The sequence below is a fragment of the Tursiops truncatus genome, chromosome 16 (assembly GCF_011762595.2).
Source record: "Tursiops truncatus isolate mTurTru1 chromosome 16, mTurTru1.mat.Y, whole genome shotgun sequence".
NCBI classification, from domain to species: domain Eukaryota; kingdom Metazoa; phylum Chordata; class Mammalia; order Artiodactyla; family Delphinidae; genus Tursiops; species Tursiops truncatus.
The window spans coordinates 37,611,023-37,635,293 of record NC_047049.1 but is presented as its reverse complement, the minus strand read 5'-3'; the positions used below and the strand labels follow the sequence as shown (position 1 = coordinate 37,635,293).

Sequence of the window (24,271 nt, the reverse complement as noted above, 5' to 3'; positions counted from 1 at the left end):
TGGGTCACTTGAAAATAAAAAGGTTATTACTTATTCTAGAATAAGAATACTGTAGTTTTCCCTTCTCACACTGGAGTTTTAATAAAGCACTACATTGTTCCAGAGTTGGTAAGGATAATTTGTGAAATCAAACTCAGTTGTGATTTGGCCACTTCCATCTTAGAGACATTCAGAGAGAAATGTTAGAAAATGATAATTTCATCAGAACTTGTTTGAAAGAGAAAAGTTAGCCTCCTGCATAAAAGTAGGAGTCCACATTCCCGGAAATTTTGGTTATTTATGCTGCAGCTGAGGAAAAGGTACATTACTATGTTTGTTTTATGATCAAAAAGGCCTCATAGACCTTTTTTTCCCCTTCAGGGCACAGATTATTAACTAAGTCTGACATTTGCTCTGTTGATGTTCCCTCTAGGAAACAAAAAATGGAAATAGAGATTAAAGTCTTTGCAGATAATATCCTACACCAAAGTATAGAAAGAAAAGTTTATATGACATGACATGGTAACAAAATATATGGATATTATTATCTGAGAATTATGTTATATTCAGTTGATAAGATATATTTGTATGTTTAAGTATATATTTGAAACAGTATGCAGTCTTTTAGTCATTGAGTTTATAAATACTTACTGTCTATCTGATATGTAAAAAAACTGTGCTAGGCATTGTGAGAAGTACAGAGATTTACACCTTTGTACAAAGAATTATTTTTTAACCTCCAAGAAACTTAATGGGAAGTGGGACTAGCTACACTGAAGCAAAGACTGAGATGTAGTTAGGAGTTGGCAGGGTTTAAACTAGAGAGTCTAGAGGTACTGTACCTTCTGACAACTGTGAATGAGGCTGGTTCTTGGGAAGCCCGTTGCTAGTTTGCTCTTTGTATAGTTCAGCTGGAACTATCATCCTTCTAGTTTGTAGGAGACATTATTCAGGAAGCTATCTAGTCTATGGAGGAGGTGACATCTCCTGAACCTGGCCCTCACAGGGAATTTTGAATGGGTGGAAAAGGAGATTGAATGCATTCTTGCTTATGTCATAATATTGGACATGTGACTTAAAAAATGTGGCAGGTCACTGTGATTGGACTATTTCATTACCATACTTTGACTCAGAGGCAAATGTGGCTTATTTAAACTCTTAACTGAAACATTGATATGACGTAAGATTATAACAATAAAAGACATAAAATGACTGTTTATTGGGGACATCTTGAAGGACCAGGGGAATCCTTGTTTTCTTATCATCTCCCATCTTGCACTTGTTGTTAGCTATTAGCCATTCATTCGGCATTTTACTGAAAGTTTACCGTATCTCAAATAATATGCAAGGTGTCAGAGGTGGCAATAAGGAGAATACAACTGAGTAAGATATAGTATCTGCACTCAATAAAACCAGCTAACAACGAGCACTTATATAGTGTTTACTATGTGCCAGACTTGTTCTAGGTAATATAATATATATATCCTCACCCAGTCCTCGTAACAACCCTGTGAGGTAGGTACTATTATTATCCCCATTTTACAGACAAGGGATACAAGAGCTTATGTAACTCGCCAAAGATCTCACAACTGTTAAGTGGCAGAGCAATATTTGAAAGCAGACAGTCTGGCTCCAGAAATGGTGCTTCTAGCCTCTATGCTAAATAGCCTCTCAAGGAATTTATGATTTCAGTATACATAGTAAAGTACCTCACCTTTCAGGGTAAGGCAGTGGGGAATGGTGTATAAAGAAGCCAAAAGTGACTCAGATTAAGTGTTTCCTGTAAACTAACACCAAGGGTGTCTGACTCAAGAAATGCTTCAGTTTGTGCTCCAGAGAGAATGGAGTAACAAGAAAGTATTAAATGCAGCAAAATGTTGGATATATTTACCAGTGGATAGCCATCCAGTTTAATTTTATGTCCAAAACTACAATCCTGCATCTTCCTTTCATATATACAGTATAAGGATTAATGATTACAATCAATCTGATAACATTTCTTTTCTCCCTTTGTCTCTCCTTTGGTAGAGGTACTTGTATGAAGGCTGCTTCACTCTGGAGGTTTGGTTCTGTATAGGCATGTCTGGTGAACTGATGGAATGGGTCTGCTGAGATAGTACTTACAGAATACTGGAAACCTTAGGGAGAAAATTCCTGGGGGTGGAGAATTGCAGAAATGATAATAAAGCCTCAGTTATTTCAGGAGAGGAATGATTTCAATACTTGTGATACAGAAGCAGTATCAAATTATATAGAGTCAAATTATAAGAAAAACATGAGATGTATTTCTGTAGATCTGCCTGTAGACCATTTAGTAGTAATATGTAGTCAATAAATATTCATTATTATTTGTATCAAAGTGCTTACCCCAGGCTGTCCTTATAAAAACGTATTTGCAGAGACCTAGGAGAGAAAATGTAAACATGCCAGGGGGCTTCTTAAGACTTTACATGTGCCCTTTAATGACCCTATACATTTCTAAATGTTATCAACAAATGTTAGTTATAATAAAATATTGATAGTAATTATCATTATTACTCTTATTATGTCCTCATTTCATGTTATCACTAATTTTACCTTGGGGTTAGTGAGAAAATAGGATTTAATTTTTGAAATATTCAAATATTTTAGTAGATTTCTCTAAACAGAAAGAGAAGGATGAAGTTTATACATATAGACAAGGAACTTAATTGTCATTCCTGCGCCTTATGGATTTTGCTTTCCTACAGAAATGAACTCCTGAACTATGATTTTATCACCATAGAATTAATTTCTTGCTAAGAGGTGCTTTCTACTTATCTCACCTTTGGATATTTGCTAGATCACTAATATTCCCTCTATCCATCCTAAATAAATAAATAAATGAATAAATAAATAACTTACTTCCTCTTTCCAGGCAAGTAGAAATTTCAAAAAGATGATGAAGAAATTCTTTTCCTTCTAATTGGTTCTTTGGCCGTTTTAATCTCCCCTCCACTCCCACAAGGGGTAGTCATTAAAATGCCTCAGAAAACTGTGGAGCCTTCATGATAATAACTATGATATGATCATGTTACACACCCATTCAAAGTTCTCTGCTTCAGGACCAAGGTTTGGGTGATACCACATATCCTGTGGACTTCCTGCTTCCTGGAATGGCTTCACTGTTGTGAGGACAGGAAATGAGAGAAAGATGAGCCTACTGTAATTCTGAGGATCAGGTAAATCTTGAGATATTTCCATGTTGATAAATTTATCTAATTTCTTCCTTTTAACCTAGTGTATAATAATTCTATCATCTGAAAACATCACATTTTATTTATCCATATTGATGGATTTTTTTTTAGGTTCTTCCTAACTTTTTGCTATTTCAAATAATATTGCCATGAAAATCCCTACATGTTTTCTTATGCACACGTATGAAAGTTTTTCTAGAGTAAGGAATTTTTAAACTATTTTGCTAGCTTATCCCACAAACAATTTGGACAAACTTTTCTTCCTTACACATTTTAGAATTGGAATGAAACTTTTCATTATGAGTTTAAGTAGTTACAAAGGAAATAATTTCCTTGTAATGTAAACATTAACGTTTAAAAGTAGAATTAATAAATGTATCTAATGGAATATAAATGCCATAGTGATTTGATATATTCATCATTATCCATCAAAACATTAGCAACATGAACAGGTGCTTCTCTTATAGTGGGAAATTTTACATCACTTCATTTTCTCTTTGCACTTGAATTTTCTTTCCACTCCTGCCACAGATTTTTATCTGAACGTAATATACATTATGTGTGAATATCTTTAATGATCACTCTATCATACTTCTCTGTAACAAATTTTATACATAAATTTAAATTAAATTATGTTAAATTCCTTTGGCCATAATACTTCTAAGTGTTAAATTATTCTTAATTATCATTAATTATTTTTAGTTCATAATTTATCAATGCTTTAAAATGTTGTAACTATTAAACATAAAAAAGAAATCAATAGGGCTTTAAAAAATTATATATCATAAGTGAATTTTACTCATTTCCAGAAAGAGACAGGTTCACACATTGGTTTATTTCTAGTGTTTGCCTTTATATTATGAACAATGAGGAATATTGTTTACATAGATATGTGATTGGAAGGAATTGTTTTAGTGATGTCACATTTATCAGAAAGCTTTCCAAGTTGTATGCCACACATCACTTAGTGATCTTATCTTTAATAATTTTTCAGTGGACAGTATAAATAGGTCTTCCTTCAATTTACTAGAAAACATGTATTGTTAAACAATCTAACTTTCAAAAGGGTTTGTTAGTAAAATCATTTAGCCTCTCAACACCAATATCGTTATTTCAGAATGTCTCTTCAGGTCCTTGCAGGTTTTTACACTTTGGAGCAGTACACCATTTTAGCATTTAGGTAGAGGTATGCCTTTCTCTTTTAAAAAAGTGGGAGAAAGGGCCAGTGTGAAAAGGGAGGTGGGGCTAGGAACCACAAGGGCCACTTAACTACACTGGTTCTCAGGAAGATCAGATTTGGGAGGAAGTATATATTGAAGTTAAAGATCTGGAACTGATCGTCTTAAAACTATCTTGAGTGTCTCAGTTCCCTAGTTTGAAGACCACTACTCTGGGGATTATACCCAGAATTGAAATTACTACTGTTGGAGCCTCCTAAGCTATATGACTGTTTCACTGAACCCTCATCACTGAGGACATTGCTATGCCTCTCAAGGACTTGGGAGAAGTCCCTCCAAAGTTCCCTGTATGTGAGTCATAGGAATATTCTAATTTGGGGGAAATCCCATGGTCACTTTATCTAAATAACTGGTGACCGGGCTTCCCTGATGGCGTAGTGGTTGGGAGTCCGCCTGCCGCTGCAGGGGACAGGATTCGTGACCCGATCCGGGAAGATCCCACATGCCGCGGAGCGGCTGGGACCGTGAGCCATGGCCACTGAGCCTGCGCGTCCGGAGTCTGTGCTCCGCAGCGGGAGAGGCCACAACAGTGAGAGGCCCGCGTACCGAAAAAAAAATAAAAATAAAAAAAAATAATAACTGGTGACCAATGTGTAGTAACCCACCAGGGCTCTATGAGACACTTAATTTCTTTCTATAATTTGCTTGTGACAACCTCTGGAAGTATTTATTTTTTAAGATTTTTTTGATGTGGACCATTTTCAAAGTCTTTATTGGATTTGTTACAACATTGCTTCTGTTTTATGTTTTTGGTTTTTTGGCTGTGAGGCATGTGGGATCTTAGCTCCCTGACCAGGGATCGAAGCCACACCCCCTGCGTTGGAAGGTGAAGTCTTAACCACTGGATCGCCAGGGAAGATCCCCTCTGGAAGTATTTTTATCCATGATTTTCTTTCTTTAAAGGGCATCCTTAGTCTACGTGAACAAAGATGGTAGAAAGACAGCACTATAGTTGGTTTGCATTCTGTGCCCTGAAGCAGAAATGTCTTTAAGGCCTCCTTTACCCTCTGTTAACTGCAAAATAAACAGATGTCTAGTAGAAAAGGTTATTATCAACATTCTGTGCAATTTGGAAGAACAAGAAGTTGGGATCGCTTGACCTAGCTTCCAACAGCAAACTCAGGCCAAGTAAAGTACCAAGGTAAGTATACTACCAAAAGTAGCTTACTCTTAGGGCAAAATTTTTCTGGTTTACAAGTTTCTGGATGTAGTTGAAAAGGACAGTACATTTCAAAAATAGAATAATGGCCATTCTCAGTCAGGGACCAGTTTAATTCTACTTAAAGACTGAGAACACTTAATGTGCCAAATTCAATTCATAAGAAAAAGTTGACCAGTTAATAGGACAAGTGCCTCAACAGTATAAAATAAACAGAATATGAAATGCAGACAGTCCTATTTTACAGCTACAAGTTATTTTAAAATCATTATAAAATAATAAAATATAATATTTTATAGTTAGTAAGTCCACAAGAACACATTAATAAGACACATCTCAATTAACATTCCTTTGTACTTGCTTCAACAGGTAATTTAGGAGAAAGGTGGTCTCATGAACTTTAGCAGCCAATGGTCTGTGGCTGCACCTTAGGAGGCATCCAAGACAAAGGTATTATGTCCAGGAAAATTTCAGATAAAACTTAGGGCTCACAGCTAGGTAAATGAGAGTTTTGTTTTGTTTTTCTCAGAAAATAGGCTGTTTCTATCCATTAGCTTTCAGTTTCCCAGCTTCCTGAAATTTATGTTAAGGACCTGAAATATTCCCAAATTAATTTTAAAGTACCATGACCTTTGCTTACAGACCTCCTTTTCCTCGAGTTTCCTGAAATATAAAACCTGTACATCCTTTAAGAAATGCAGTACATTCAAGTACAATTAATTAGGAAAAATTCACAAGAGAATTGTTCATCTATTGTATTTAGAATAGGTAAAAATTTCCATCTAAGTTAGGTCTGACAACATTAGATTTTTCTATGGTTTCTTTCTGAAGTTCTGCAAGATAGAAAAATGTAAATCACAATGAGAGTACCTTTAGAACTTGTTTTATTAATCCTAAGAAATTGTTAATAAGAAACTGATAACTGGGTAAGGTCCAGAACTGCTTTATTTTATCATTAAATGGAACCACGGAATTAACCAGTGGCCTACCATTGGGCCGCTAAGGTTAGGTTTTAAACAATTAAATATAAACTTAAGATACTACATTCATGTGGTTGAAAAAGCAAGAAGTAACAGCATCACATACAATGTGGATTGGGGCCCTTGGAGCTGTGTAACTTGGCAGTCCTGTAAATGTCACCTTCCCACCTGGTCTCCTAGCCATATCAGTTTCTTGTACGTTAATAAAGAGAATCTAGGAATATAGAGGTTAGGAGGAGGAAAATGGGATAGGAAGAAAGAGAATGGTAAGAAAGAGGGCAGGAGAAAAGAGAGCGGAAGGATGCTGGAAAGAGGGTGTCTCAGTCTGTTCAGGCTGCTACAGCAAAATGCCATAGGCTGGGTGGCTTATAAAGAACAGAAATGTATTTCTCAGTTTTGGAGGCTGAATGTCCAGGATCAGTGCGCCTACATGACCAGGTCTGTGTCTAGCAAGGGCCTGCTTCCCGATTCATAAATGTTGTCTTCTAGATGTAACCTCACCTGGCATGGCAGAAGGAGAAGGGAGCTCTGTCAGACCGTTTTTATAAGGGCACTAATCCCATTCGTGAGGGCTCTGCTTTTATGGTCTAATCACCTCACAAAGGCCCTACCTCTTAATACCTTCACCTTGGGGTTGGGTTTCAATGTAAAAATTTGGAGAGGACACACTCAGACCATAGCAGAGGGGAAAGGCTAAGTCTTTATATAAAGGATCAGCAACTTTCTCCCAGCCCTCTCTTGCAATTGCCCTTTGTGTGTATATTTGTATGTGAATATTAGAGGAAGAGTAAAAAGGAAAAAAACCCAGACAGTCTGGGGAATGGTAGTAGTGAGCCACTGGGAATTTTTAACCCTGTGCATATGTTATATGAATAAACTTCTTTGTATTGCTTTTTCCTCTCAGATCACTTTTATCTTGTCTCAACCAAGTATATTTAATTATTTTGAGATTTAGGTTTTGGGAAAAAATTCAGAGCTAATAGGCATAAATATTCATGGAAGAAAGGGAAGCAGGGATGCAGGCCTCTACCATCCTCACAGTAGAGATAAGCTGACCTTTCTCTACTACAGATTGGCCTGATAAAATCCAGAACTAAACTTTCTCTCTGCACTGACCTGCTCAGACTGCAAATAGATTCGTTAACTGATTTTATAAAAATTTAAAAATTTTTTAACATCTTTATTGGAGTATAATTACTTTACAATGGTGTGTTAGTTTCTGCTGTATAACAAAGTGAATCAGCCATACATATACATATATCCCCATATCTCTTCCCTCTTGCATCTCCCTCCCACCCTCACTATCCCACCCGTCTTAGGTGGACACAAAGCACTGAGCTGATCTCCCTGTGCTATGCGGCTGCTTCCTACTAGGTATCTGTTTGACATTTGGTAGTATATATAAGTCCATGCCACTCTCTCACTTCGTCCCAGCTTACCCTTCCCCCTCCCTGTGTCCTCAAGTCCATTCTCTACGTCTGCATCTTTATTCCTGTCCTGCCCCTAGGTTCTTCAGAACCTTTTTTTTTTTTTTTAGATTCATATATATGTGTTAGCATACGGTATTTTGAGCCCTGCAGGAGATGCTCCCTCTAACCATGCCTGGCACCATTTTCATTGACTCCAACTCTTCAGCAGGTGGCAGTGTTTCCCTCTATTCCCGGAAGCTTTTGGCATTTCCTTCCTTTCAAAAGAGCATAGTCCCTTTTCTTTTTCTCAATCCACGTATAACAGTTGCCTCCTTTCCATCGTTGTTTGGAAGATATTCTCCCAGTGATCTTAGGAACTGAGGAGGAGAAGCAGAATTGTAACATGCAGCAATTCATGTTTGATCGTTAAGGCCCTAATTCTCATGGTTCAATTTCAGGACACTTTAGGACAGAGAGTAAGCATCAGTCACCATCTTTCCCTATTCCAAACCCTATTTACTGTTTCTGGTTAGGTAGTCTTCTTGTTGCCTTCATTCTCCCCTGTACAAGCTTGAAAATACCATTAACAGCCTTCTCCAGTGAAATTTCTAATTAACTTAAGTCTCTAAAAGCGAGGTTTTCTTCCCCTCTTTATTCACTGATGGGAATTTATTCAAGAAATTTCCCAAACTCCAATCCAGGATCCCTCATTGAGTAGCTATGTAATCTGGGCATATAAACTCCTTGGGCTTCAGTTTCTTCCTTTGTAAAATGGGATTGGTGAACTAAGGGACCTTTGAGATTTCTTGGATCATAAAGTAATCTGCCACTGCTTTGAATGGTGGTATTGCTGTGGTACCAGATGATTATTTCTGGAGTGTATTTTCTTTGAGCAGCAAAAGTCATTAGATAGTACAAAGAGTGAAGAGTAGATCTAGTAGAGATGGTTGATCTAGGGAGAGAGGGTACTCAGGGTAAGATATAACCTGTCTACTATACAGTATCTCTACTAGACAGCACTTATAGCAGTTATTCTCATGTATTTCTGTTGTGCAGCAGACATCAAACAGACCTTTAGGCTTAAATGCTGGAAATTCCTTAGTGAGCTCATTTATTTAAAAATGAAATTACAGTTGAGCTCTTTCCTTGGTTGATTTGATATTCTTTTGATAATAGGTATTTGTTTATTTTTAGTCCTAATTCTATTTGATGAAATAACTTTTTTCATAATAATAAATGATCATTGTAAAGAACCTTCAAATCATATAAAAAGCAATAAATGAAAAGAGAAATTCCTCTCCCTCTGAGGCCCTCCCTCCCCATCCTAACCTCAGAGATAACCAGTGTTATCTTCTCTCTGGTTTATTCTTCCATACATTTTCCATGTAATTATGTAAACATATATATGTATACATGTATTATCACTTTTATTTTACTGAATTTTAATGAACACTTTTGTGAAATATATTAATCCTAGAGTAGAATTATGCATGTGAAATAGATGAGTGAGGAAATGAAAAGATTACATGATTAAGGAACAAAATAGGTAACAAACTGAAAACATTCAGCTGCTAATCAAATTGTCAGCTGATAGTGGTGTTTCTTAAATGATAGAGTCTAGGCAGAATTGACCATGGAAAACTGTCTGATTTGAAGAGTTGGCTCAGCAGTTAAGAATCCTCCTGCCAATGCAGGGGACATGGGTTCGAGCCCTGGTCCGAGAAGGTCCCACATGCCGCAGAGCAACTAAGCCCATGCGCCACAACTACTGAGCCTGTGCTCTAGAGCCCACGAGCCACAACTACTGAGCCTGCGTGCCACAACTACTGAAGCCTATGTGCCTAGAGCCCGTGCTCCGCAACAAGAGAAGCCACTGCAATGAGAAGCCCACGCACCACAACAAAGAGTAGCCCCCACTTGCTGCAACTAGAGAAAGCCCACGGCCAGCAACAAAGACCCAAAGCAGCCAAAATTAAATAAATAAATAATTTTTTTTTTTTTTTAAAATAAGGAAGAGAGCTAGGGTCACAGTGGTAGATGACCATCAACAGTTCCTCCATCTCTCTACGAGCTTACCACCAAGAGGCAAAGTCTTTTTCCCCAGTCTTGAATCTTGATGGGTCTGGTACTTGCTTTGGTCAATGGAATGAGGCAAAAATGATGCTACTACAGTTCTGGGCCTAGACCTGGCAACTTTAGTTTCTGCTCTCTTGGAAAATAATGACCACGTGAAGAAGTCTGACTACCTTGTTGAAGAGAATGGCCTCGTGGAGGTAGTGTGCCTCTTTTTTAGAGGACAAGAGAGTAAGGAGGGAGTTAGGTCCAGCCAGCTCCTAGCTATCCCAGCCACTCCAGCTAAGGCATTAGACATGTAATTGAATCCATCTTGGATCCTCCAGCCCAAATCAAGCCACGCCAAACAACATTACACGAAAGAGAGACAAGCTGTCACCATCATCCTGTCCATATTGCAGAATGGTGAGCAAAAAAATTGGTTGTTACTATTTTGAGCTGCTACATTTATTTGAAATGCTCATTTATTTAAAAATGAAATTAGGGGTAGTGTGTTATGCACAACAGATAATAGAAATTGATGTTTGAAAGTTGGACCCTGGCATAACAAAAATCTAAAACATGTGGCATTGATTTTGGGACGCAGCATTGGGTGGAGGTTGGAAAGGTGATGAGGGAACTCTAACTCCTAAAATTTATTTTTTTAATTTAGTTTTTAAAAATTTATTTTGAAGCAATTTAAACTTACAGAAAAGTTGCATAATGGTACAGACAGAGTTCATATATATTCTTCGCTCAGCTGCCCTAATATAAATAGATTACATAGCCATAGAATAATTATCAAAATCAGGAAATTAACATAAGGTACAGACCTTATATGAACTTTACCAGTTTTTCCAGTGATGTTCTTTTTCTGTTCCAGGATCCAGTCCAGGATCCCACACTGGCATTTAGTTGATATGTCTCCTTAGTCTGGGCAGGAACTATTTTTTCTTTCTTTTTTAAAAATTGAGGGGTAATTGACATATAACATTATATTACTTTCAGGTGTACAACATAATGATTCGATATACACTGAGAAATAATCACCACAATAAGCCTAGTTAACAGCTGTCACCATAAATAGTTACAAAATTTTTTTTCTTTTTTTCTCCTGATGATGACTTTTAAGATGTATTCTTTTAGCAACTTTCAAATATGCAATAAGTATTATTAACTACAGTCACCATGCTGTACATTACATCCCCAGGATTTATTTATTTTATAGCTGAAACTTTTAACCTCTTCATCCATTTTACCCACCCCAAACTCTCCCCTTCCCTCCAGCAACCACCAATCTGTTGATCTGTTCTCTGTATCTATGAACTTGTTTTTTTAAATAATTATTATTGTTTGTTTTGTTTTTTAGATTCACATATAAGTGAGATCATACAGTATTTGTCTTTCTCTGTCTGACTTATTAATATTTCACTTAGCATAATGCCCTCAGGGTCCATTCCTGTTGCTGCCAATGGCAAAATTTCATTTTTTATGGCTGAATAGTATTCCATTGTGTGTGTGTGTGTGTGTGTGTGTGTGTGTGTGTGTGTGTGTGTGTACATGTATTACATCTTTATCCATTCATCCATCAATGAACATTTAGGTTGTTTCATATGTTGGCTATTGGAAGTAATGCTGCAACGAACATAGGAGTGCACATATCCTTTCAAATGACTATTTTTGCTTTCTTCAGATAAATACTCAGAAGTGGAATTGCTGAATCATGTTGTTCTATTTTTAATTTTGGGGCGGACCTCCACATTGTTTTACAAAGTGGCTTTACCAATTAACATTCCCACCAACAGTGCTCAAGTGTTCCCTTTTCTCCACACCCTCACAAACACTTGTTATTTCTTCTTTTTTATAATAGCCATTCAAATAGCCAACAGATTTGAGGTGATATCCAATTGTGGCTTTGATTTGCATTTCCCTGATGATTAATGATGCTTAGCGTCTTTTCATGTGCCTATTGGCCATCTGTATGTCTTCTTTGGAAAAACATTTATTCAGATCTTCTGCCCATTTTTTAATTGGATTTTTTTTTGTTTGTTTTGCTATTGAGTTGTATGAATTCTTTATATATTTTGGATATTAACCTTGTATCAGATATATGATTTGCAAATATTTTCTCCCATTTAGTAAGTTGCCATTTCATTTTGTTGATTTCCTTTGAAGAGCAAAAGCTTTTTAGTTTGATATAGTCCTGCTGTTCATTTTTGCTTTTGTTGCCTTTGCTTTTGGAGTCAGATGTAAAAAAATCATTGCCAAGATCAATGTCAAGGAGATTGCCACGGATGTTTTCTTCTAGGACTTTTATTGTTTCAGGTCTTACTACATACAAGTCTTTAATCCATTTCAAGTTAATTTTTGTGTATGGTGTTAGATAGTAGTCTAGTTTCATTTTTTTGCATGTGGCTGTCCAGTTATCCCAACAACATTTGTTGAAGAGATTGTCCTTTCCCCATTGTATGTTTTTGCCTCTTTTGTAGTAAATTACTTGACCACATATGCATGGATGTATTTCTGGGCTGTCTATTCTGTCACATTGGTCTATGTGTCTGTTTTTATGCTAGTACCATACTGTTTTGATTACTATAGCTTTGTAAGATAGCTTGAAATCAGGGAGTGTGATGCCTGTAGCTTTGTTCTTCTTTCTCAAGATTGCTTTGGCTATTCGGGGTCTTTTGTGGTTCCATACAAATTTTAGGTTTGTATGTTCTATTTCTGCGAAAAATGCCTTTGGAATTTTGATAGAAATTGCATTGAATATGTAGATTGCTTTGGATAGTATGGTCATTTTAACAATATTAATTCTTCTAATTCAAGAGCACAGATTATCTTTCCATTTGTTTGTGTCTTCTTTGATTTCTTTCATCAGTGTTTTATAGTTTTCAGCGTACAGGTTTTTCACCTCCTTGGTTACATTTATTCCTAAGTATTTTATTATTTTTGATGCAATTGTAAGTGGAATTGTTTTCTTAATCTCTCTTTCTGATAGTTCATTGTTAGTGTAAGAAATGCAACTGATTTTTGTATATTGATTTTTTAAAAAAATTTTAATACATTTATTTATTTATTTTGGCCACATTGGGTCTTCGTTGCTGTGTGTGGGCTTTCTGTAGTTGTGGCAAGCAGGGGCTACTCTTTGTTGCAGTGTGCGGGCTTCTCACTGCGGTGGCTCCTCTTGTTGCAGAGCACGGGTTTTAGGTGTGTGGGCTTCAGTAGTGTGGTACACAGGTTCAGTAGCTGTGGCACATGGGCTTAGTTGCTCATGGCATGTGGGATCTTCCTGGATGAACCTGTGTACCCTGCATTGGCAGGCAGATTCTTAACCACTGCGCCACCAGGGAGGTCCCTGTATATTGATTTTATATCTTGCAACTTTAGTGAATGTGTTTATTAGTTCTACCAGGTTTTTGGTGGAGTCTTTAGGGTTTTCTATATATAATCTCATGTCATTTGCAAATGACAGTTTTACTTGTTCCTTTTTGATTTGGATGCCTTTTATTTCCTTTGCTTGCATAAATGCTTTGGCTAGAACTTCCAATACTATGTTGAATAAAAGTGGTGAAAGTGAGCATCCTTGTCTTGTTCCTGATCTTAGAAGAAAAACTTTCAGCGTTTTGCTGTTGAGTATGTTAGCTGTGGGATTGTCATATATGGTCTTTATTATATTGATGTATGTTCTCATTATACCCACTTTGTTGAGATTTTTTTAATCATAAATGGATGTTGAATTTTGTCAAATGCTTTTATTGTATTTATTGAGATGATCATATGATTTTTATCCTTCATTTTGTTAATGTGGTATATATCATGTTGATTTATTTGTAGATGTTGAACCATCCTTGCATCCCTGGAAAAAATCCCACTTGATCATGGTGTATGATCCTTTTAATGTATTGTTGAATTTGGTTTGCTAATATTTTGTTGAGGGATCTCAATGGAAGCTATAAGAGTAGTGAGGAAATTGCTTCTGGAGGCTGGCTAAGTGGTGGTATGTAGTGGCAAAATGTTTGGAAACATTTGCACTTGTGTGCAGTAAAACATAGAAAATGTACCTAATGAACTTGTAGACCTGGCAAAGATTTTCAATGTGAATGTTCAAAGTGTCAGTTGGCTTCTTTTAGTGATGTGTCATGTATCACAAGAGAGAAATGTGTTAAAAAAAAAAAAAAGAACTATTCAGTTTTTAAGCAGAATGTAGAAATATACAGGACCTAGGAGAGTCTTTATAGTCAGCAAAAGGTCTCAAATTAAGAAATGGCCTCAGGGACTGCCTATAAAATGTGACCTCAAGGAAAAGATTTAATCAAAACTCTGTTGAGACCTCTAAAAAACTTAAGACATTGCTTCATAGACCCTCTCATCTAGACTAAAAGGGCTTCTAAGAATCTTAAGGGTGGTCCAACAGCAGTCACCTAGATAAAGGCCCAATGTAGACAGAGGTTTGTTTTTGAAAGAATTCTGGATGTTGCTTTGTGGTCAAGGAGTGAACTCCAATTAGAGTCATTGAAAACCCACACACTTTTAAAAAGAATTTTATTGATAAAAGCACCAGGAGCTTGGACCAAAGAAGGAGGAGACAGTTCAAAATGAAAAAAAAGCCTCTGGGCCCCCAACTTTCTATGGGCAAGAAGCAGGCTGAGAGAGCTATTCAACTGTAAAGGGCAGGCAGTTTCTTATGAAAAAGGAAGATTGACTCAGAGGTCAGCTAGACCCCAGAGCAGGGAGCCAAGAACAGTGGATTAGGAAACTACTCCCAGGGAGAAGAACCAGGCCCTAATGGAGAACCAAATCCTTAGAGTCAGGATGACAGCGCTTGGCTGGCTTTCAGAATTGCTACAGACTAATGACTGCTATGTGCCTTCCATTTCCCCCTGCCAACCTTTGAAAAGAAGTATCTATTCCATTTATTCTATCCCTGTTTCAGCATTGTATGTTGTGTATTGTAACTTGTCTTTTTAGTTCATGGATCTCCAGATGAAGAGGAACAGCATCTGAAATGCCTCATTCACATCTGGGCCTAGTGTGTATGACTAGATCCTAGACCTTACAGCCAATGCTATACAGAATGGTAATTTGCGGGGGAGGAAGTAAGTGTCTTTTGCATGTCTGTGTGTGGGTGTGTATGTGTGAACAGTTGTGGCCAGAGGGTGGATTATGGTAGAGTGCTTCCAAATCTGACTGCCAATAATTCCTCTTATCCCAGCCACTCCTTCCATTAAGAAGTGAGACTCCTCTCCCCTTGGATCTGGGCTGGCCTTGTGACTTGCTTTGGCCAAGAGAATAGAATGAAAGTGATATCCTGGGACTTCTGAACCATGCCTTGGAGAGGGCTTGAAGCCTCTGCTTTCTTCCTCTTGGGATTCAGTCACTGTGCAAAGATGCTTGGGCTGGACCACTGAATGATGAACGGTCACACGAAGAGAGGGAGGCCCCCAGGCATTTCAGGTGCTCCAGCTGAGGTGCCAGACATGTGGGGAATGTCACAGACATTCCAGCCCTAGCCAAAGTCATAGCTGAACGTAACCACATGTCTGACCCAGCTGACATCATGGGGGAGCTGAAGAACTGTCCAGCTGTAACCTTCCCAAATTGCAAAATTGTGAGAAAATAAATGGTGGTTGTTCTTTTAAGCCACCAAGTTTACAGTGGTTTGTTATGCAGCAATAGATAATTGAAACAGTTATCAAATACTAGGGTATTTTCTACAGCTTTAACTTTACTCCTAGACTGTGAAGAGGTTGCAACAGTGTCAGACAAAGAAGCCAAGTTTTCAAGGAGACTAAATTCCGTAAAGGCTGGACCCTCTATGCTATAGTCATTGCTCTGTCCACAGAGCTTAGCATTATTAGTACTGGCACATAAGACTCCCACATATTTGTTGATTGAATCATTAAATGACTAAATGGAGTTAAGACCCTATACCATCAACACAGACAAAAAAGCTACCTTAAATAGAGTTTTTTTTTAAATTTTTTAATTTTTATTTATTTGGCTGTGTCAGGTCTTAGTTGCGGCATGTGGGATCTTCATTGTGGCATGTGGGACCTTTCGTTGTGGTGTGGGCTCTTTGTTGTGGCACACAGGCTTCTCTCTAGTTGTGGCGGGTGGGCTCCAGAGTGCACAGGCTCAGTAGTTGTGGTGTGTGGGCTTAGTTGCTCCCTGGCATGTAGGATTTTAGTTCTCCAGCCAGGGATCGAACCCGCGTCCCCTGCATTGGCAGGCGGATTCTCAACCACTAGACCACCAGGGAAGTCCCTTAGATAGAGTTTTAACCATGCATTTTCTCTTTCAAAAAGGTTTTTTGTTGCTTTTTGTTACCAGAAAAAGTGATACCTCAGAAGCCAGAAGGATGTTCTGAAGGGAAAGATTTGTAGGAGTGAGGCAATAGTTACCCTTGACTCCTTCTCAGTGTCCCTCCTATACCTGGACCAATGAGGGCTACTCTGTGAAGCACCTGGTAAATGCCCCAATATCTGCTGGTAACATAAAAATTATTATCTTTTTCTATTATCGGAAGAGCTAAAAGGCAAGAAATGTGTTCCTAGGGCTAGAGTTAGTATTAAGGGGACCAGAGTGGAATATCCAATAGCCAGTGTTAGATCGGAAACTAAAACAATCTAAGCTGTCTTGTCATGTTAGGTCTTTCTTTTCTATCACTCTCTAGTCCAAGTCACAATTTCTAAATGCCACTTGGACATAGTGAGTGCCTAGTCTGCTCTGTGGTTCTCCCAGCCCAGCCCTTATTTCTCTTTGTGTGATATTTCATACAGCACACCTCTCTACTGAGATGTGAAAGGAGACACAAGTGCCATCTGAAATAGCTCCAGGAGATTAGGGCATGAAGAACTTGTAGGCAACAATGGAAAATTCTCTTTTAGGATGTGGTTGCTTGTATGATCCATACTGGTACCTTCTGGAGAAATGTTGTAAGCAAAAGGTCTTTATTTAAAACAACAGGAATATTTGTAATTAGGATAACTGAAATAAGGGAAAAGTCTTCAGACCGTTGGAAGAATGGGATGGTTTAAGTTAAAATATATAATTATTATATACTTTTTACTCTGTATTATTTAGAAAACAGTGGTTAAGCAGATAAAAATAGAGAAGATTACTTAAAAATTGAACCCATTGCTTTAGATCTCTATTTGAAAGGTCAGTGTGTGTGAGATGAGAAAGGCACTATAGCAATCAGTGTTCAACAAAAGACATTTTAGCAGCAGGACCTACAAAGAGCACATCAACTATTTATATCATCCCCATTGAGTTGCTGGTCATTTCACTTATCAAAGAAAATAAGAAAGGAATTTTCTTTAGATATTCTCTGGATGCAGTAGCAATACAGTTTTGGAATCAGCTGTTAGAAACTATAATTAAAGCTGGTTTTTCCTGTTCACTAATTATTCTGTATGGTTAGTCTCCCTGAAGCTTTATATAATTCTCCCTTTGTTACCAGCTTCTGTTTCTCCCCAGGGCAGTCTGAATCCAGACAGGTAAATAACTGAAGTGTTTAGAAACCAATGTATTGTAATATCTGTACAGCCAAGCAGATATTTGCAACTGAACTTGAAAAAAACATTTTAAAAAACTTTATGTACATTAGATAGTGTCAGCTATTTAAAGGTTTCAGCTCTACCACCTGCATATGGAGACTTCTTGGGTAGGAGGACAAAGTGAAGAAAAACAAAAATTAAAAAAGGATTTCCTTCAGGAACCCACTTAACACTGGGAAGGGGAGGAAATTTTTTACTCAGCAACTTCTAATAACCACCTGGTATTGCTGTCAGGCTGGTCAAATATCTGCCAACATTGGTGGTCCTTTCACTCACCATGGAGATAAGTAGAGGGACCTGATGTTTAGAGTAGCAGCAAAACTCATTTTCCAGTTTCTTCTTTCAGCAGATGGAAGTGCTTGTGGGCCAGTCTCATATTCCAGCATGTTAGTACTGGTGATGCACACCCTCTCTGCTCCAGAATAACTCTGTGCCACAGGAATTGAAAAGGATTCTCTCTCCTCAGGCCTAACACCAAAACACCAACAGGGCAGGAATGAATCCACTTTCCTCCTAGGAAGTGGATTTCAGAACGTCTCAGATACTGTGAGACTAATCTTCACATGGAATGGGGGGAGAGGGGTGGGCAAAGTAGGGCAGTGCTAATAACAGGAACTCTGGGGACAAGATCAGCAACTGGAAAAACAAACGTGGGACATTTTACCCCTCCCTAATCACTTGCCTTCATTTAACTTTATCTTCATTTTCCCTTTCCTCACCAAGCAGTAGTTGATAATCAATTGAGCGTAGCTCTCAGGTTCTTGCCATGCAATCTAGTGGAACACCTAGAAATCAGGGACTTATCCTTGGTTATTTATAAAATAAAGAAATCTCTAGGGCTTCCCTGGTGGCGCAGTGGCTGAGAATCCGCCTGCCAGTGCAGGGGACATGGGTTCAAGCCCTGGTCTGGGAAGATCTCACATGCCACGGAGCAACTAAGCCCGTGTGCCACAACTCCTGAGCCTGCGCTCTGGAGCCTGCAAGCCACAACTACTGAAGCCCGTGCCACAATGAGAAGCCCGTGCACTGCAACGAAGAGTAGCCTCTGCTCGCAGCAACTAGAGAAAGCCCATGACCCAACACAGCCAAAAATAAATAAATAAATACATTTATTTAAAAAAAAAAATCTCTAGCTTATCTAGGCTGTGTGGTCAGGACTTTCATCTTTGGAAACCAAAGGGAGGCCTTTCTCCTACTCTTTCTAGGTTGCTCTCCATTTCTTTTTCCACTTGTGGCCCCTCCTTCCCCCAAGCTGACCAGGACCATGCACAAAACCAGGCTCCAATAAATATCAAGACTGAAGATTCAGCAGGTGGCTAACTCCTGCAGGGCTATCTTAAAAGGATGTTGCATACAAATTCAAAGTTTTATGAAGCCTCAGAGATCTCTAAGAACAGTGTAAATATCCCTGGTTTAATTAGTAAGTAGTCCTGGAGTTAGGTAATGGTCTGTGGCTTCTACGGTACCTCTCTTGAGGTTTCTAGTCTTCAGGGGCTGCCTACAACTATGATGTGTTCTTTCTCATACACTGAATAAATCCTCTTTTAGACCTTCCTAGGCATCAATTCACAATAACTGCAACACACATGCAAATTGATCCCATTCTCTCAGATCTAAGAAACGACCAGCGCCTCAGTCTAGGTATCAACTTAAATACTTTTGGACTCAAATTCTCCTTGAGTTCTACTTCCCAGGGGAAAGAAAGAATTCCTACAATGGTACTGATGCCCACTCTCTACAAGCAGACGGTGGACCACTCACTTTGCAGCCGATCGATGCCAGGGTAAATGTGCTCTAATTTTCAGCATTTCCGAACCAGATCTTTCGCGGTTTAGGTCAAACAATCCGAGCTCTAAGCAGACTTGACAAGTTTGTTCTGGGCTGAAGGCCATGGACTAGGTTCTCCGACCAGATAAGTCACTAGGCTGAGTCTACAGTAGGTGGGGCGCGCTCACCAGCTCAGTAGTGACTGAAAGTTTGTCGCAACATCGTTGAATTCAATCACCGGGCTGCTGCAGTAGATACCCTTTGCCCCGCGAGTACAGCACCAGAAAGGTTCGCCCTAGGGGGCAGGGCACTAGCAAGGAAGATGCGCCAGACCCCCGGGGCCCAGCCCCTTCTCCCACGGTTTCGAAGGCGCAGTGGTAGCGGATCCAGAGCTCGGAGTTTCAGGTCTCCGTCCTCTAGCTTGCTCTGTGGGTAGCAGGAAAGGGTGCGACCAGCTTGGGAACTCTTGCTCCGAGATCCGCAAGAATCAGCGGCGGCAGCCAAGGTGAGAGGAGGCGGGGGCACGTGCTTGGATGTGGGTGCTTGTGTAACCAGCTCCTCAGGCGCCAGCACCGACAGCGCTCCGGCGGGAGGATCGTCTGAGCCTATTCTTCCGCCGAAACCGGGTAGGCTCTGGGGTCCAGCTACCCGTACATGGCGGGAGCACCCTGGGCAAAGGAAGCGAAGCACTTGCCTCTAGAGCTATCAAATGGGAGTGGGAATTTGGAAAGTTCCCCAACTAGGAACACACGTGACCTCCTCCTGAAAGTAGTTCCGACTGTGGCCCGTGTATCCCTCCACCTCCTTTTGAACCCTCCTAGGTCTCCTCGGCTCCGCCCACTCGCTGGGGCTGCAGTTTCCTACCGTCCCGTAATTCATACTCCCGCCCTGCAACCCCGGTCTCTAGCGTGCACTGACCCGCTAGGGGAGCGCGGAACCTGGCCCCGGGGCGATCCACCCAGCCGGGTTTTCACTGCGGCCCAAAAGGGGCGGGGCGAGGAGCCGCTAAGGGTCGAGCTTGAGTTCGGAGCGGTGAACCCAACTGGAACCCCGAGGGGAGAGATGCTCGGCTCTCCGGGGGAAATGCAGGGGGCTGCGGCGTGCATCCCATCCTCGGGGATCCGCTTTCAGTTCACCTGGACAGTTGCCCTTTGGGATCTAGAAATTCAGGGGCGATGTGCTCACACTCAGCGCGCTCCGCTGGGAGCTTTCATTTTTAGGGCAAATGAACCGAGTGCCGGGGAAGCGGGAGGTGGGGCGGTGAAAGGGAGCCGGATGAGGTGATACACACTGGAGACACAATAGGGGGTTATTCTTTGTACTAAGACTGACACCTTGAGGACACGGGTGGGGATGGGGGGAGAGGTGGGATTTCTCAGCAAGGGCTGCTGCAGTCACATCCCTGCGAACGATCGTGATCCGACATCCGTGCATAAGGAGAAGGAGGCTGCAGGCCGTGCCGGGGAAATCTGGAGGTGGAGGCAGGGGGAGGGGTGTCCTCGCTGCAGGGATCGTCCCTGCGTTTTCCTGTACCCTGACCATAGCAGTCACCTGGTCTTTTCCACCTGTGCACAGGTAACCTCAGACTCAAGTCAGTGACACTGCTCAACGAACCGGCCACAGCCTTCACCTTCGCTCCCCCTCTCCCCCTCGCAACAGCCTACTCTGCCTGTGGCTGGGTTTTTCGGCCGTGGCTCAGCTCGTTCCCCCCACCCTGGGCTGCTGCAGAAGCACCCGCAGCAAGTGCAGCTACAGGCGGGCGCCTCGAAACAAGCCCGAGCGAGCTCCAGGCAGTCATACTGGGCATGCTCAGTGCGCCTGCCCGTTGGGGACTCGGCGCTCGCACCCGGAGCTGCTGCTTCTGCCCCCTCCCTACAGCCCCTGCTCTGCCCTTCCCTCCCCCGGCGCGGTCCGTCCGCCTCCCGCCTCCCCTTGGGCTCCGAGGCGCCTGGGCTCCCGGCGCGGCGGCGCAGGGGGCGGGCAGGCCGGCGGGCGGTGATGTGGCGGGACTCTTTGTGCACTGCGGCAGGATACACGTTCGGGCGCTGGGACGCGGCAGCGCTCAGTTCTCTCCTCTCGGAAGCTGCAGCCATGATGGAAGTTTGAGAGTTGAGCCGCTGTGAGGCGAGGCCGGGCTCAGGCGAAGGAGATGAGAGACGGCGGCGGCCGCGGCCCAGAGCCCCTCTCAGCGCCTGTGAGCAGCCGCGGGGGCAGCGCCCTCGGGGAGCCGGCCGGCCGGCGGCGGCGGCAGCGGCGGCGTTTCTCGCCTCCTCTTCGTCTTCTTTTCTAACCGTGCAGCCTCTTCCTCGGCTTCTCCTGAAAGGGAAGGTGGAAGCTGTGGACTCGGGCGGGAGCCGGCTGAGGCGCGGCGGCTGCACCTCCCGCTCCTGGAGCGGGGGGGAGAAGCGGCGGCGGCGGCGGCGGCTGCAGCTCCGGGGAGGGTGTCGGAGTCGCCTGTCACCATTTCCAGGGCTGGGAACGCCGGAGAGTTGGTCTCTCCCCTTCTACTGCCTCCAACACGGCGGCGGCGGCGGCGGCACATCCAGGGACCCGGGCCGGTTTTAAACCTCCCCTCCGCCGCCGCCGCACCCCTCCTGGCCCGGGCTCCGGAGGCCGCCGGAGGAGGCAGCCGTTCCGAGGATTATTCTTCTCCCCATTCCGCTGCCGCCGCTGCCAGACCTCTGGCTGCTGAGGAGAAGCAGGCCCAGTCGCTGCAACCATCCAGCAGCCGCCGCAGCAGCCATTACCCGGCTGCTGTCCAGAACCAAGCGGCAGCAGAGCGAGGGGCATCAGCCACCGCCAAGTCCAGAGCCATTTCCATCCTGCAGAAGAAGCCCCGCCACCAGCAGCTTCTGCCATCTCTCTCCTCCTTTTTCTTCAGCCACAGGCTCCCAGACATGACAGCCATCATCAAAGAGATCGTTAGCAGAAACAAAAGGAGATATCAAGAGGATGGATTCGACTTAGACTTGACCTGTATCCATTTCTGTGGCTGCCGCTCCTCTTTGCCTTTCTGTCACTCTCTCTTATAACGTGGGAGTAGACGGATGCGAAAAATGTCCATAGTTTGGGTGACTATGACATTTAACCCTGGTCGGATTTCTAGATCATGTGTATTTTGTGCCTCTTTTGAATGCATTCAACCTAGGGTGTGTTCGGCTATTCGGAACTCTTGCCTGGTTGCAAGTGTCAAGGCACTGATGGGTTTCTTAGTCTGTCTGTGGGGACTCTCCCTAAGGGCTATTGTCCGTTAATAAAGAATACAGTACACTGCTAGTGGATTAGTGAGCTCGGTAATCCGGTCTGCTAAATGAACAGAAAAGTAGATGCTTTGAGGTTGAGCATATTTCGATTAAATCTTGGCTTTAGGCCCTAGATCAAGGGTATAGATCAGATTAAAATGAAAATTAGTGTTGCGCGTACGCATATTGCATCAGAATCTTGCAGTGATTGCTTTTAGTTTCCTGAGTTGCATTGATAGATTCTTTTAAAATGTGAGTTGTGAACCGAACTGATTTGCATAACTTTAGAGAGAGAATCATTTTAGCATATATGGTGCTCATTTGAAGGCAAAAGTAGGTTTGTATGTTGAAACTAAGTTAATTACAACTTTGAATCGCATTTAGAAGTTTTGTAGCTTGAAATCAATAGTACCGTGATACATCTCAAAGGCGCTCTTACTAGATCTTTGTTAAATTTGCTTTTTTTGTCTCGTGTTGGGCTGATGTGGGATAGGGCATGAAATTTGCAGTTCAGTAGCACTGTATATTCAGTGCTCTTGTGACACATAATAGAATGGAGATTGAGTGGTTTTTGATCCCAGATGATAATGTTGTGTAGGTTCAAGGGTATTGTGTGTAGCAAATGGTGATTGCAGAGATTAAACTTCAGTTTCACTTGAAATTTAAGTATTATTGTGATACCAGAATTGACACTCACCTTATTTAGGTTTCAGGTCCTGTGACACCTTTGGGTATCCATTAACTTTACTCTGGCTTGTGTAGAATATCAGTATAAGTATAATTTACCAGCTAATAACCAGAAATGCTGGCAAGAGTGGATCACTCCAGCTTCGGATTGTAGGTGTGTTCGCTTTTTTCATATGGTGTATTAAATTTACTGAGTCAGCTTGTTGGATAAGACAGAAACCCAAGAGTTTCAGTGGTATATAATTGGTTGTCTAAAAGTTAGGCCTTTATATTTCAAAAGATAGTGGTTATCGAAAGGCATGAGTCTTTGCAGTTTCAGGTATAATAAACCGGTTTTGATCAAGGATGGCGATAGAGCCCTCCTTTTTTGCAGAATGGAAAGTATCGTAGGAATTGAGACTCACTGGTAGGCCAGTGTAAGGCATGAAGAACAGGATTAAGTTATTGGTCTGAGGTGACTGAAGCATTTTATTAAGGCCTCTATTAAGATAAAAAATTTGGTGCTGTGAATTGTAGCAGTGGACAATACTTACTTAAAACTACATAATTGCATAAGTGTTAATAGTCTTAATAAAAATGGTTTCTTAGCAAGTATCAGTAAACATTTTGCCTAAAGGTAGAGTGACACTAAAGTGTCTATACGTCCAGGTAAAAACCGTGGGGAAGACTTTTTTGAAGAAAATGTTACATATCTGAAGAGGTTTTATTCCTTTGGATTATGTATCCACACATAAATGTGCACAGCTAATTTTGCCCCAGTTTTTGGTATGAAATGAAGATAAAAGTTACTGAAGAAGTAGCTTTACAACACACACAACGTAAGTTTTCTGTTAGGTTAAAAAATGATACTTTAAAAGAATATTTGGAAAGTTTGGAGTTGCATTAATTGAAAAACTTTACTAAAGCTGAACTTGACCCGCTTGCCCAGAAGATAATTATGAAAAAACTCTTCTGATTTGTAACCTATTTCAAAAATAGTCTGCT

The 24,271-nt window shown here is 41.1% G+C and overlaps 2 protein-coding genes across 2 annotated transcripts in view; one reads left to right on the top strand and one right to left on the bottom strand.

Moving 5' to 3' along the window:
- Positions 1-13,015: 13,015 nt before the first annotated feature.
- KLLN (killin, p53 regulated DNA replication inhibitor) lies at positions 13,016-20,328 on the bottom strand (the record flags this gene model as incomplete). Its single annotated transcript, XM_033842414.2, is given in 3 exon segments — positions 13,016-19,807; positions 19,810-20,188; positions 20,191-20,328. Coding segments are annotated over 3 exon segments (732 nt in total), but the record flags the coding sequence as incomplete, so codon positions are not given.
- A 1,500-nt stretch (positions 20,329-21,828) lies between these two features.
- Positions 21,829-24,271, top strand: part of PTEN (phosphatase and tensin homolog) — an 89,518-nt gene continuing 87,075 nt past the window's right edge. Inside the window, exon 1 of the mRNA XM_019938427.2 lies at positions 21,829-22,334. Within this exon, the coding sequence (XP_019793986.1) occupies positions 22,256-22,334 (79 nt within the window). The 5' untranslated portion in view covers positions 21,829-22,255. The remainder of the gene's footprint in view (positions 22,335-24,271) is intronic.